This window comes from Heliangelus exortis, chromosome 4, assembly GCF_036169615.1.
Source record: "Heliangelus exortis chromosome 4, bHelExo1.hap1, whole genome shotgun sequence".
NCBI lineage: Eukaryota > Metazoa > Chordata > Aves > Apodiformes > Trochilidae > Heliangelus > Heliangelus exortis.
Window position 1 is genome coordinate 7,158,696 of NC_092425.1, and position 14,795 is coordinate 7,173,490.

Sequence of the window (14,795 nt, forward strand, 5' to 3'; positions counted from 1 at the left end):
TGAGGACATTTCTGTTCCAGTAATGATGGACTTGTGTAACCAAGACAGGCAGCACTAACCAGGTCTTTACAACATTTTCCCTTAGAGAAATTTTATATTCTATTTAAATGCATCCAAGTCTAACCTGAGAGCTCAAAAAAACCAAATAGAACCAAATTCAATCATGACTTCAGTGTTTTTGAAAAACAAGCAAGTAAATGCCAACTCCCAGAAGCTGTTAATACACAATCAAGTTGAGGGCTCAGCCCATCTTCCCCTTCTCATCTCTCCCAGGCTTGCATGCCAGCACAGCCAGTTCCTTAACATGACCCCTGAGACACTCACCATGTTGTTCCCTTGGACCTAAATGCCTTGTAAATTATCTGATGCTATGGCCAAGTGCATCTCAGATTGCAACACAAGATATGCATGCTTAGGCAAGCAGAATGCTGAATAAATATAATTCATCCAATCCCTGCATCAAAATTAGCTGGATTGTTACAATTCAGTGCTTTTTTTTTTTTTTTTTTTTTTTTTTTGGCCATGAGGGAATAGATAGCTGTTAGCACAGTACAATGCAAAGCAGTAGGAAAAAATTCCAGGATATATTTTCAGAACATTAGAGCATGTTAAAGAAAAATGTGGCATAGAAGCGTATCAGTTATTTCCTTCAATATAAGAAGTCTTGCAATCTTGAGGGAGAAATGATTGACATGTTACAGCAAATATTTAGGATTTTAGGATTTTATCTTATTATGCATTGTACTTTCAGACCAGCTGAAAAAAACATCCCTTCATTCTGAGTTTGACACACAGCAGAGAGTTCTCTGAACTCCTTAGCCCTGTATGACCCTTTGCTATAAGACAGGCTCTTCACCTGAGCAGCTCTCCATCTCTGCCTCCTTTGAGCTCTTATAACTTGTCCTGGTCCATTTTGCTCATCCCATAGGATGCCAGACAACTGCTGCTCCCATTCCACCAGGCATGGATGCCTCTGACTGGGATGCTCCAGCTCCAGCCTGCCCACCACCCATCAAAAGTGGTTTAGTGGGCACCACTCTGGTGCCACAGCACCCATCACCTGCCTGGACCAAACCTTTTCCTGCTCCTGCAGCCCCTGGCTTCAAGCCAAGCAGCAACGAGCACGACTGATGAATTACACTCACATGTTACTGCTTTTATCACAAGCACACCAAAATATGTCTGCCTTTCCACAAACTCTGGCACTGCATTTTGAAATTCTCATCTCTGCCAGTGCAAATAATATCCTGCCCTTAGTTTTCAAAGAGCTTGAACACATATTTTGGCTTGTGGACAGCTAGATTTCTATACTTTATTTTTAAAAAAGAATATTTCCTTTCTTACTGTTGATAACTCAGGGCAAATCCTTCACCAGCCACCTCTGGCTTTATGCATCCCATGTAGACATCAGCAGCCTTTTCATTGCACTCTTCTACTTCTCCTGGAGTTGTACTCAGCTGCTGCCAAAAGACATGGATGCAAAAACTGCTCCAAGAAGCAGTCCATGCATTTTAAATAGTACCATGAAACTATGTCCTTATTTTTAAGGATTGTGAAAAAAAAAATATTGTCAGCTGATACCAGATTAAAAAATTAATACATCTTAATAAACCAGTTAAAGCAAGATGTTAATAACATATTAATTCCATATATTCTTTATAATGGTACTTTAAAAATATATATACAGCTTCTGTTTTTCTTCAGTGTGGTCATTTAATTCCTGCTGGACTCTCTGCTCTATATTTTTTCTATCCTGTCACCTATGATGAAGTGTGGTATATGATGAAGAAAGCACAATAAGAGAAATACATTCCTCTATTAATTACATTTCAGTGAAGTTTTATTCACACTTTTTACAAGTTGAGTATAAAGAACTGCAGTTTTACTAAAGAATCCAACTTGCTCTCTCCAACTCAAGGGCTGAAACCAGAGACATTCTTAATCAACTCGGCTAATTTCCATATTTTAACAGGAAATTTTGGTCCTGCATATTAGGGCAGGGGTGGAGGACAATTTAAAGCAATCCTCAGCTTCCTGATGCCATTTGCATCATTTGTTCATGTTCTTTTAGGTACAGGAAAACTGCTAAAAGGGCTCATGCCAGTGACTGGTGGTCTGGCAACAGATGCTTTTAGGGGAAAAACATGGAATCCACCAACTGCACATCCTCAGTCTGTTAACTTCAAGCACATTTGAACTATTTGTATGCACATGGTAGCATTCAGTTTCTGTTCTGATCACAGAAATGCCTCATCACTCTATACTGAGAATTATTCCCATGGAATATCTGCTTTTTACTCTTTAACATTCCCCCATGTGTGGAAGGGGGGATGCAGAAGGAGCAGAACTCTTCCCAAATGTGCACAGTGAGTGAACAAGAGACCACAGACCCAAAATATTTCAGCAGAAATATTTTCAATGTAATAGGTGAAACACAAAAAGTCTGCACAATCTTTATGGAGAACTTCAAAACGGTGATGTTAGCCCTGCCTGGAGCAGGAGGTGGGACATGACAACCACCCTTCCAACCTAAAATAATCCAGGATGCTGAGAAGAGTTTAAGCCTCCAGTAAAATGAAATATTATTTCAGTTACTTGAGGACAGGAAATTGAAAGTCTTCTTACCCTACTTTCTTCTACTTTCACACCTGGGAATAACAGAAAGCAAATGAACCTACCCACACTTTTTGCACCTAGATGCTGTAGACTAGCTTTACTAGATATATAATCTGTACAGGGATCACATTTTTTGAATAGGAAAGCTGCAGTAAGTGCTCCACTCCATTTGTAACAGTTTCTTCTACTGTGGCTTTAAGTCCCACATGGAAATACAGATTTCCAAAGGTTTCTATGCACTTCACACATATTGATTGTTCTAGTGGCAATATGCCTAACTCTTCTCCAGTGTTGCTGAAAATATTCTTTGGTGTTTATCTGCACTGTTAGATGCCCAAGTATCAGGAAAATCTGGCTGTGGAATATTTTATGATGAATTTTTGAGAATTTTACTGGCTTGCAGATACATTGTTTAGTCCAATGACCTATGTATTTTAGCCTTACAGATTCCCACTAGGAACTTGAAATATCATGTGCAGAACAAAGCAGCTAACAGAGATAATGGAGGTGAATGAGAAGAGAAGGAAATTATCAGGTGAGATATATTCAAGATCTCCCATCTCAGCTGTGAGAGTCAAATCCTCCTTGCCAAATAAAAACATTTGCAACCTCCCTTAAGTTTCCAGTAGTAAAACAACTTCTAATCCATCTCATCTCATCATTGCTTTGCTAATTGCCTGGAGGATGAAACACTTACTAATTCCTTGTGAATTCAGAACTGCTAAAGGAACACCAGCAATGAATTAGTGACCCTAGCACCTCCATTTATGATGAACAAGCTACTGGAGATTTGAGGAGAAGTGAAGCAGTGCTGGCTGACTGATTAGGAACTATACCAGGGGCATTATGAACAATTACATCTATCAAAAGCCTTGGATTTATAAAATATTAAACTAATGGAGCATGCTTTGACAAATAGTATATTAAAATAGTATATTAAAATAATATATTAAAAGCAACTACTGTATCACTCAGAAAACTTAATTATCTCATGGAAATGCTGATCTTGGAGGGAATAAAATGTATCACATGAAACCAAGTACCTTTTCTTTGGCCTGGAGAATCATTAAGAGAACTTTGCTACAGCAGTGAAGAAGGTTCATGTGTTTCTTCTCCACTGCCATGTGTAGCACGCTGGAACTAGGGACATTGTTTAAATGTGGTCTCTTATTTTAATTTTCCAGCTTAATTCTCAAGACTCTATGAAGGGTAACAAAAGTTTTAGCACATCTATATTAGGAAATGTCAGCTTCTTACCCTTAGTCTCCAGATATAGGGTGTATTGGAAGCCACCCCTGCACTGCCTTTGCCACATCAGCAAAGTGATGAACTACCAGAGAAGAAAACCTCAGCACAAGGCAGCTTCTTTCCCTAAGCTAAGGAGAAAGTGGCATTTCACAAAAAGTGAAGCCCACAAGCCACTTGGCTTGAAAGCTGTTTTTTTTTTACTGTGCCAAGTTAGAAAACCTCAGGGAGTCCCCAGGAGGCTTTTCAACAGTGGTCTTCCTCTCACTTCAGCTCCTTCTGAGCCTTTATTTTAAGAAAGCATATAGGTGAGACAGAAAAGTAATATGCACTGGAGAATCTTGCAAACCAAACAAAGTTAGGTCTAACAAAGCATTGTGTGTGTCTCAAGTCATGTTCATGCTAGTTTTAAACCCACACTGGGTCTTTCTCAGCCCACTCATTTCCATAAAAAATGACTGAAGGGACAAATCTGCTCACAACAGCTTTGAGATAAGATACACATTTAGGATCACAAGTAAAGGGCTCATTGGAAACAAAAAGCTTCTATTAATTGCAAACTTGTACTGAACTTTAAATGTAGTTTGTTGCTCTCACATTTGTTCTGATCAAATGGTATTCATTGAGCCAGTAACAGAGTTGAAAAGCAAATTCATATCATTTGAACACTCATTACAGCTGAATACAAAATAATTCTATTGCAAATGGATTGCCTAAGGGTTTAGACCACCCAGAACACCATCAGGCAACTACCTCATGGGCTTTGGAGCCCATTATCATAGAATCATAGAATCGGCTGGGTTGGAAGGGACCTCTGAGATCATCAAGTCCAGCCCTTATTATTGCAAATTACTGCAAATTTTACAGACCCCCAGCATCTGAGCCAGCCTGCCTTCCCTCTGGAGCTGTTTAAGAAGGAACTCAATGGCACTTACCTGCAGCAACACCACAAGTTTTCCAAAGCATCAGCATTAATCCAGGGGCTCCCTAATGCTCTTGCTGTCACTGGTAACCTTCCTTTGCTAACACTCATCTTCTCTGCAATGCTCTGCTGCAATACCATAGAGGGAGGGGCCTTTTTTACCAGCAAGGGCATGGTGAAGCCACTACTGCATAGTTCCACTTTTGTTCTTTCTTTACCATGGAGAAAGTTCAGTCAGAAAGTCAATATTATTTGAATATTTCCACAAATTTCAGTATAGGAATTGTAGCAAAAGATACCAGGTGTGTGAGAAATTACACACACTTTTCTTCCTAAAGAAAAGGGAAGTATTTTGCTGTTCAGGAGTGTTACTCTTTGCAGAACATTCAATAGAAGTGATTTGTCATTTTTATAATTAAGAAAAAACCAAATAAACAAACAAAAAAACCCCAAAACAGCTCCACAACAACAAAAACCAGCACAAAAATTTTCCTTCTCACTTGAGCACAAGTCCTTTTTCAGTCATTGCCAGCATAACAGGGGACTAAGGAAGCACACTCCTTCCTGTTGCTATGTTACCTCTGTCTATTTGTAGCTGTTTTTTATTAGGTTTTTATATTCAGCATCCTCATCCAAGGTGTGTGTAGGTGGTTTCATGTGGGCAGTCATTTGGCTGGCAGCACAGCTGTGCTGATGGCAGTCAGTGTGGTGCCATTAAGCACATTTTATCACCTGGCATTCAAGTCTTTTGGTCTGCATCCTCCATTCAAGTCAGCAGCTTCTCCTGGTGTTCTGGCTGCTTGCATGGCAAATATCAGAAAAAAAAAAAAAAAGCCTATATGCCTAACAAGTGGTCTTTCTCCTAGAATGTGTTTTAACTTTGCAGATGTTGTCAAACAAACAAAGCAGCTGAAAGCATTCCCTGGGTCTGCTCTTAGCAGGAGAGTCAGTGATTCCAAGCTCAGACTTCATTGCCAGGGGCTGTGATCCATCTGCCCAGCAGCCCAAATCCACATTACCTGCCCCATATCAGAAATTTTGCATTGATTTAATTTTGCATTGAACTACTGACTGTCATTTGGCATTTCAAACTGGTTAGGTATTTACTTGGTAAGCATGCTCTAAAGTTCTACCCTCTAGTAAAGCTGCAAATTCAGTTTGAACATCATCTTTTCATTTTTTGATGTTTCCCAAGGTGATTGTCCTCATCAATTAATTTCTAGAAGGTTTTTTTGAGTGCTGTGGTAAAGTACAATTATTTTATCCAAGTCAGCCTGATGATTTCTCAGCTGCATTATGAGTAACTCCTTCAGTTCACTTCTACACTAAAATTCCCTACTTTTCAGGGCTCAGAGAGCTTGTATTGCACTTGTTATGCCTTGCAACTGGATATTTTCTTGTTAAGTTTGCACAGCTTTGAGAAACTCTTAGGTACATTAATACCAAACACTGAACTATCTCACCTGGTGACATTGCTTTGTCATGCTTTGGTGGGTCAGCCAAATTGATCAGCCCCATTTAATCACCTGCAGCAACACGCAGACACATGTTTCTAATCTGGCATGGGCAAAAAATTCCTTTGGAAACTCTGCTTGACTCTGCTTGACTCTGCTGGATTAAGCAGACCATCTTCAGGAGTCACACCCCCTTTACTGGCAGCCCCCAAATGCATTGGGAATATAGAACATTGTAGAGGGATTAATCTGCAACCTCTGAAGGCAGTCAATAAATATTTAAAAAATTCAACTTTAAATCTCTCACTCAGTTTACTGAGACATATTTGCACAAATGCATGGTTTTATACAGCCAGGTTTGTGGCAAGAATAAGTAATAAATAATGTGAACTTATTCAAGATTTGGTAAATATATAATGACTGGGAACACAATTTGGACTCTCTAGGAAACTTTAGATGAAATTTAATGGCAAAAATAACCCATTGGCCCACCATGCTAAAGAAGTAATTAAAAAGACAAAATAAATCAGAAGTGAAGAACTTCAGCAGTGCCAAAGTCCACTCAGTGCATTTAAATGATTTGGAGTTCTGAGCTGCATGCTCAAAATACTGCTCATTTGACACTTATCTAACTGAAGAAGACTCTACAAAAAAACTTGCCCAACATTTTTCTTTCTGATCTGTTCCAGGGCAGTGATCTGGTGTGAAGAGAGAACATTCACAGCTTCTCTCCCAAGCCAGAGTTTCTCCCAATACCACTCCCACAACCCTTTCTTTTCTACACTTATAGCTAGAAAAAGAAGCAAATATTCTTGGTAGACCTCTTAGAATACCAGGGCTGGGCTGGCTAATGAAGCTAAATACAAGCAAATTATCACAGATGTAGTAGGAAATCTTCTATCCTAAAATCTGTACAAAGAATTGTAAAAGTCTAAGGTCAAAGGTATACAGGGACAGGGGGGTATGAGGACAGCACTACACAGATTCTTCATATCTCAGTTTTCTGCCTCAAAATGCACAAGAAAATCCTCTTTTCCTTATGCAAGTTTTCAAATAATCCTATCTCAATCTACAAACAAGTGACAAACCTTCCTACAGCATTTCATATAGGTCACTTTGCTATGTAATTATTGTATTATTGTATAATTATAGTATCATTGTATAATAATCTACAATAATTAGCTTCACAAAAGGACGACAACTCTGAAATCTGCTCTAGAACTCCATTAACATTTAATTTTTTGTGGAAGTTTTTCTGCCAGGAATGATGAGATCACAGTAAGGAGTAATCAAACAGATATTGATGATGCAGCAAGCACAACCATAAGTAATTACCTGCTACATCCTCCCCTGCATACAGAGTTTTTCCATAAGACAAATCAGTCCTAAAAACCAACCAAATAAACAAACAACACAAAGAAAAAATATTTCCTTTTGGGTAGAAATGGATCAGTTGCATAAAAACAGCAATCAAACTTCATTACATCAAAACGACTTCAGTAAGAGATTATTTTTTTTCCTTTTAAAAGAGAATTAATTTAAACCATCCCCTATAAACCAAAGCAGAAGATAAACTCTCCCTTTGCCTTCTCCCTGCCCAGCTCCCACTTTCCAAAGCCTTCCTCCTGGCACATACTTTTTGGGGTCAGGTGAAATCATCTCCCCTCCATCCCTCTGCCCATCCGCCGTGTGCGGGGCTGCCGAGCTGCGACTCATCCTGGGGAGCAGCTGAAAAATCCCGGGATTTAAAAAGCCACTCGGAAGCGAAGCCTCCTCAGCTCCCCGCCGGGCAGCTCCGGGAAACAACATCGAACCGCGGCACCAACCCCAGCAAAACCACCCAGCTTGTTATTATTCAGCCTGACTGGTCCCACCATGAGTGTTACAAGTGCAAAAAGATGACTTTAAAAAAAAAAAAAAAAAAAAAATCGAAACCAACGGTGGTTTTTTTGTTTGTTTTTGTTTTTTGGTTTTTTTTTTTTAAAGGATGGGTATCAGGAAGCTCCTTCCCAGCCCTGCCTCCGTGCATCCCAAACCCCTGAGGGTACCACCCCCAAGGCTGAGCATCCTCAGGCTTTCAGCACCCAGGGCTCTGCCTGCCCCATACCTGCTCCTCTGGGCAGCCAGGGATGGAAGCTGGTGCCTGGAATTCACCTCTCGACAGCTGCTACCCGTGGCCTCTTATGCCAGGAGCCTGGCTCTGCCTCCCTTTGAGGTGGCTGAAAAAAGCAGCCCCCTTCTCCCCCACCCCTCAGCTTCCTCCTGTCACTCCTGGCTGGTCAAACCCATTTCTGGCTTTCCCCTTGCATGCTCCATCCCCAGGGCCCATGAGATCCCATGGGTGGCCCTGCCCTGCTGCACAAATGAGCAGCCAGATGCCTAAACCCACAGCCGAGTTTCTTGCAGGGCTGTCAAGGAGCAGGGATTGGCTATGAAACAGCCACTTCCCAAAAACTCAGCCTTGGAGTGACCAAAATTTCATCTGCAGCGTGTGATTCACCATATGAGCATTGCCTGTCCCCGGGATGTTCCAATAACCACAGAAAATTAGGGAATTGTACCAAAGAGGGTGCAGGAATTTCTTACCTCACCAGCTTTTGGTGGGACCATGTTTGTAAAGCTGAGGTCTTCGGAGGTGCTGAAACATGAGAGTCTGCTGGCAGGGGTGGTCTTCAAAAGCCTCTTTTTTTCTCTTGCATTCTGGAGAGAAATATATGCCCCAAGTAGTTACATTTCTATTAATTTTTTTTCTTTCTTTTCTCCAATTAATTGACAATATATTCAACTAAATTGGCTTCTGCATTCCCCTTTGAAAAGACAAGAATGAAGAGGATTTGTGAGAGCAAGCTTTGTCTGGAGGAAAAAAGGCTCAAAGAATTAGAGACTGGAGAACTAGCAATCTGAACATGTTATTTAAGGAACAAACATGTCCCCTGCCATTTGGGACATGATAGAAGACACAGCTTTGCAGGAGATTTGAAATTGATCAATTGATCACTTTGAAATTGATAATTTGAAATTATTTGTGCCTACAAATTAGCTCTTTAACTGATGATTTTAAAGATGGTAGCAAGTCAACAACAGACATAAAACTTACCAGTATGGCAAACCTATGGCACATGTAAATGACAGAGGATACAGTAAAACTTCTTAAACTGGAGGTCTGGGTTTCAAACCAGTTTGATTTTAATATCCCAAAGACATGATTCATATATTACAAGATAATGAATAACGTGCCAAAACAGAAAAAAAATGTGTTTCATTGCAAACAAAATACGCTGTTATGCACTGTATTATAAAAGCTAAAATTATGCTACCATTGTCATACATAAATGTTTAGACATTGGTATTGTATGTTGATCATTATTACTTCATGTTTGCTTTTCATTCCTTGCTGAACCACCTGATTCAATGAAATTATTTGACTCACAGGTTCTACTTTCCCATGAAAACACCTCATAAAACAAAAGAGCAGCATTGGCTGTGTTAGCTGCTCTCTCTTACAGTTGTTTTGTGGCTTCTTCATGCTTTATTTTTCAGGTCTAACTGTTGACTTGATAATTGTAATCTGCTGGTTGCAGATAGGTTAGAAAACAAATTATAGTTCTTTTCATTGCTTTGTATGTTCCAAGCTCAAATCCACCAGTTACACAGAGTTATTTCTTCCTTTGTTCATTGCATCTCTTCAGTACCTAAATTATGTGAACCGTCAGATTACCTTTAAATATTATGTTAAATATTTAACATAAAATTATGTTAATGTTCTAGATAAAAATATTATGCTAAAGTTATATAATGAGATATAACGATACGAGATCATGAGATATAATGATATAATATCACGAGGCACAAACTTTTTCCATAAAAATTATCTTTCAGAGGAAAATTTGTATACACTTGCAGAAGTACTATATACTCTCTGCAGTTTCAGAATATATCAATTCACAAGTTGTTAGTTGATAGCAAATTCCTATTTCTATTATTTAAATATTTTTAAAGGAAACAGAGGCTCTGTGAGAAATGATCAACATTCCAACATCCACAGGTGAGCTTCCTTCTTATATTTACTCAAAGAAATATGGAAAGGATGCTTTCTGAAACAATGAAACCCCTGACAAACTGTTCAGATGTCCTTTCTGAGGAACTGCTTGCTGTGCTAATGTTTTTGTTCATTCTTGTATCTGTGAGCTGGAGTTGAAACCTCCCTGAGCTCAGGCCTCTACACACATACCTCTGAGAGCTGAATGTTATTTTGTGTGAGATATTCTAGTTAAAGTCAAGAACTGGATGCCAGGGGAAAGTTAAATGCCAAATAAAGCAAACTTTTTAAGCTTCAGACTTGTTTTGACTTTGCTTCAAACTGAGAGGGCTTTGATTGACAGCTTGAGTTGGCTCCATGAGTGACAGCATTTAGGTGAAACTCATCCTCCAGCTAAAGGCCTACTGGACTTGTGTCTCACACATCTCCCTTCCCTGCACTCACTCCAAGATTAGTCCTTCATCAGGCCTTTCTGTTTCAGCTGTTTGTAATTAATCCTCAAACACAGGAAAACACAACCAATCAAGTACAACCAGACAATATTTTGGACTCACTGAGCATTGTGGACTGCATCAGCGTGCTTAAACTCATGATGTAGCTGAGTAAAAAGCACTGAAAACCAGTGCCTAAAAATTAGTCACAGAAAACAGATTGCTCAAGAAAAAAGTAAAGTAGTTAATTGCTTAACAAAGGTCAGAAAGAAGTTCTTTCTGAGGAGAGTTGAGATCCTAGGCTAAGGGGCTAATGGTAGTAGTTCCATGTGAAGATGTAAAGAAACCAACTAAACGTTGAACAAAATCCAGGAAAGAAGTATAAATGATTTATTTATACATTTTAGAAAACAGAACAGAGTCAGTTAGGGTGAATAATAGCACATTACATTTCTGTAAAATTTAACCAATTGAAGAACATACTCTACAGTACACCAGAATAGTTTTATCTGTCACTAAAGGCACAGCAAAAAGCAGCATCTGTTCAACAGGTTAGGTTGCTGCACTCCTCAACAGTCACCTTTTATCTGAGTCTTTACCAAGTTCACCTTTCTCTCATTATAGCCTGACCATAGGCCCTCCAGAAAAGAAAAAAACCAACAACAACAAAAAATTACTTCTGGCAATACAAGAAGATTCAGAAATTTTTCACAACCAACAGGTAATTCACAAGGGTCTGACAACAGCCTGACCAGCTCCTCAGGAATGCCTGAACACCAGCAAAACAGGGTAAGAAAGCAAGATAAATTCAATGTACATTGAGGATTAATCTCTAGAATGGCAAAGAAAACAGAGTACAATCAAGAAGCTCCTCCAGGCTACAGATTCATTGGGATGGGAGTGAGTTTCCCACTCCCCCCCTCTAATAGTCATATTAGGGATCTCAGCCCTTTTAAGGATTTATGGCCATACTTATAGGCACCAATGCTCCAGTCACTGAAGAGTGCAAAGCAAGGAGAGCAGAGCATGGTTATTAAAAAAAAAATGACAACCATAAAAAAACTATCAGAAAGAAGACAGTGTAATGAAAGAGAAATTCATGGCTTCTGAACTGGTATGTCCTAGCATTAAAAGTAAAAGAAACAGCAGCACAAGTCTTCCCCAGATTTGATGTTGGACCAAAAGAAAGGTTAGGCTTATCTAGAATGATCTCAGGAACGATATTCTAAATTTTTACTAGTTCACAGGTTTTTCTTTAGTGCCATTCCACCACAAAGTTTTCTCCACAAACTGATGGAAATATTCTAAAAGTCGCAACTTTTGCTGTCAAAGTCACGGCAGTGCCATCCACACAGATTCTCATTATTTTATTTCACTCTTATCTTCTATATTGAAGTTTTCCATTTCTGGTGAAAGGTGACTTATTTCTATAAAAGGAAACATTTTCACACTTTAAATGCTTTAAACAAAATCCTTTTGTGTAAAAAGCCAGCCTGGAGAGTTTCATCCTGGAAGGGGAATGCATCAGAGTCCTATCAATGCTTAAAAGGGCTCTTGGTAACAAGGTCAAAAAAAGGAAAAAAAATCAAAAGAACCCAAACTTGGTATTGTCTCTCTAATTCAAACATTGTTTTAAGAAGCAGCAAGCAAGCCCTTAGAGGTCTCCAGTCTCTATAGACTCAAGAGGGGAAGGATACAGTGGGATGTAAAATAACTATGACCAACATGTCCTTGGAAAGCCTGAGGGACAGCTGTTAAAATCCAGAAGGAATGAATGTTAGGGAAGAGCTGTGCTGCTGCCCCCAACATCCCAGCCCCAAACACTTAGCAGAAAATGTTTGTTCTGTTAAGTGTTGGCACCAGGGGACCCACCACGGTACCTAACACAGCTCCAGCATCCCCTGATGATGCAGCAGCATTGGCTTTGAGTGCCCCAGACAGTGTCCTTGCAGGTGAAGTTCTGCCACCTTCCAACTATGGCACGGTGGTGATGGGACCACGTGAGATGTGACCTTCCTGAGCTTTGCTGTGACAGACAGCACCTCAGTGGTCAGATCCCAAGCTCCACAGGTCCCTTCATTGTGTCCTGTTCCCATCAGCCAACCCTCAAACCAAGGGAATCAAAATCCAGTTCCCATTCAAGCTGAGGTAGTAAATAAGTTTCAGAAGTTCTGAAGATGTACTGTGATGCAAAGAGCAATACATAGCAATTCCTTCAGCCATTTTAGGCCCACTAATCCTCTATTTTGTATTGTTCTTTTGAGAAAATTGTCCTTAAAAAAAAAAAAAAATGTTAGCCCAGAATAAAATGGAATTTTAACTACACACTTCTTTAAATTATTTTTTTGAGCCTTGTCTGAAATATCTCCAAGACTCAATGGCAAATACAAACCCCACTGTTGTTTCTTACCTCAGAACAGAGGAGCAATAGAGTACAGTGACTGAATTAGATGCATAATGATACATTTGCTCTGAGGTGAGAAGAAACTTTCATCTCCATTCTGAAAATAAGCCAACAGTCATGTCTTCTGGATGACAACGTGACATGTGAATCCGAGACTGGTTTTCAAGTGCAGGTGCTAAAATTAAAGAAAAATAAATCCAAATTGGCTAATCTTTCTTTCAGATGGGATATCTTGTGGGTTTTATCTTCACAAATTTCAGTTCTGCTTCAGAACAAGAGAAACACACTTTAGAAGAAACACCTTAGAAAGAATTTTAATACATAAATTTTTTTTTTTTCTTTTTTTCTTTCCCCCCGTCCCCCTTTTTTTGCTTTTGACATACAATCTCCGGCCTCTAATCTCCTCTCTGTCACAGACTGAGCCCATTTCTGGGTTTTTTTTGGTCTAATGCCACAAGAGTTTCCATAATCCCTCTCCCATCTGGTACAAAAGCCATCAGGGTGCACTTACCTTCTTCAGCAAAATAGATATTACTGAAAATCCAGCACTTCACTAAAATGAAACATTTAGAATAAAACCCCTTTCCCTGAGAACAAGGCATACCAATGAAGAGATCTGATAAATTCCAGGGAGGAAGATAGTATTGGACTCAGGTGTTTGGTTTCTGCCACCAGCTGGTGTCCTCCTTCCCTTTGCAACAGGCAGAAGAAAGCTGCTTCCAGAGCTTCTTTCCTGCAACTCTCACAGAAACCAAACTTCAAATGTAAATGATCTCTGAGAAGCAAAATGAAGCTTTTCTTCCTCTAGAAATAACTCATGAGGAAAGCTTTGATATGATTTTTTTTTCCTCAATCACAGTGAATAAGGGATAGCCAGGAAGTGAAAGCAGCTATCAGCTTCAGGTGATTCCAGAGATAAAATCTGGAGTCTTTCCCCAAAGCTCTAAACTTCAGGATAGAGAGAGAAGCAGATGGAATAAGATATTAAAACAACAGGATAAAAGGAGATTTCTGTCAGGAGATGTGGTGAATTACATAGGGCTACTTTGAGGGCCATTTCAGGTATGTTTGAAATGGGGTTCATATTAATTTTAAATTTTTCAAATAGAGCATGGGGTTTTAAAACACAATTTTATGCATGAGTATTATAGACAATTTTATTAGAGCTACAACCAGGTCAGATTCTGCAGACTAAACTTCTGGGAGTGCATGCATGCATGTGCATGTATATACACACTGATAAAAATTAATTTCATTAAAAAAACCATTTCTTAGTAGAGTGAAAAAATTTTGTTGCTGAAATTAAGTGTGCATTCCCTGATAATTTCTTCTGGCAATTGCAATTTTGAACTCTCCAGCTGGCTGGTCAGGTCAGGAGAAGACTGGCCTAGAGAAGAAAATATTTTTTTTTCTTTCAGAAACGTAATGGGATATTAGACTCTAAAGTAAGCTTTGCTACATTTCAATTCAAGAAATATAGAGGAACAGAGAAATTGTATTAAGTACATTCTTCAGTTTTCTTATTCTTTTTAAGTTTTTCCCAGTGCTACCAATCTTTCCCATTTTCCCTTCTTTTTTCCAACCGATCTAAACAGAAGGAACTGTTTCTTTGTTAATTGTACACTCTGGCAGCAAGGCAGAGTTTATGTCTTGGAGGTATAAACACTGTAGCAACAGCTCCACT

The 14,795-nt window shown here is 39.2% G+C and overlaps 1 protein-coding gene across 6 annotated transcripts in view; it reads right to left on the reverse strand.

The window, feature by feature from the left end:
• The window catches only part of LOC139795778 (melanopsin-like), a 41,160-nt gene extending 27,208 nt beyond the window's left edge, over positions 1-13,952 (reverse strand). For 3 of the 6 annotated variants that reach the window (XR_011725692.1, XR_011725693.1, XM_071742823.1), the window contains exons 1-2: positions 13,118-13,952; positions 8,824-9,044 (exon numbers count right to left, since the gene is read on the reverse strand). Coding sequence is in view for 2 of the 6 variants with exons in the window: in XM_071742823.1 (XP_071598924.1) it covers positions 8,824-8,847 (24 nt within the window). In the remaining 4 variants the exon portion in view is untranslated. Of the gene's footprint in view, positions 1-4,796; positions 4,997-7,873; positions 8,016-8,823; positions 9,045-13,117 lie in introns of those variants that run through there. The other 3 variants (XM_071742824.1, XM_071742825.1, XM_071742826.1) reach the window with 3 other exon arrangements.
• Between the last annotated feature and the right edge of the window lie 843 nt (positions 13,953-14,795).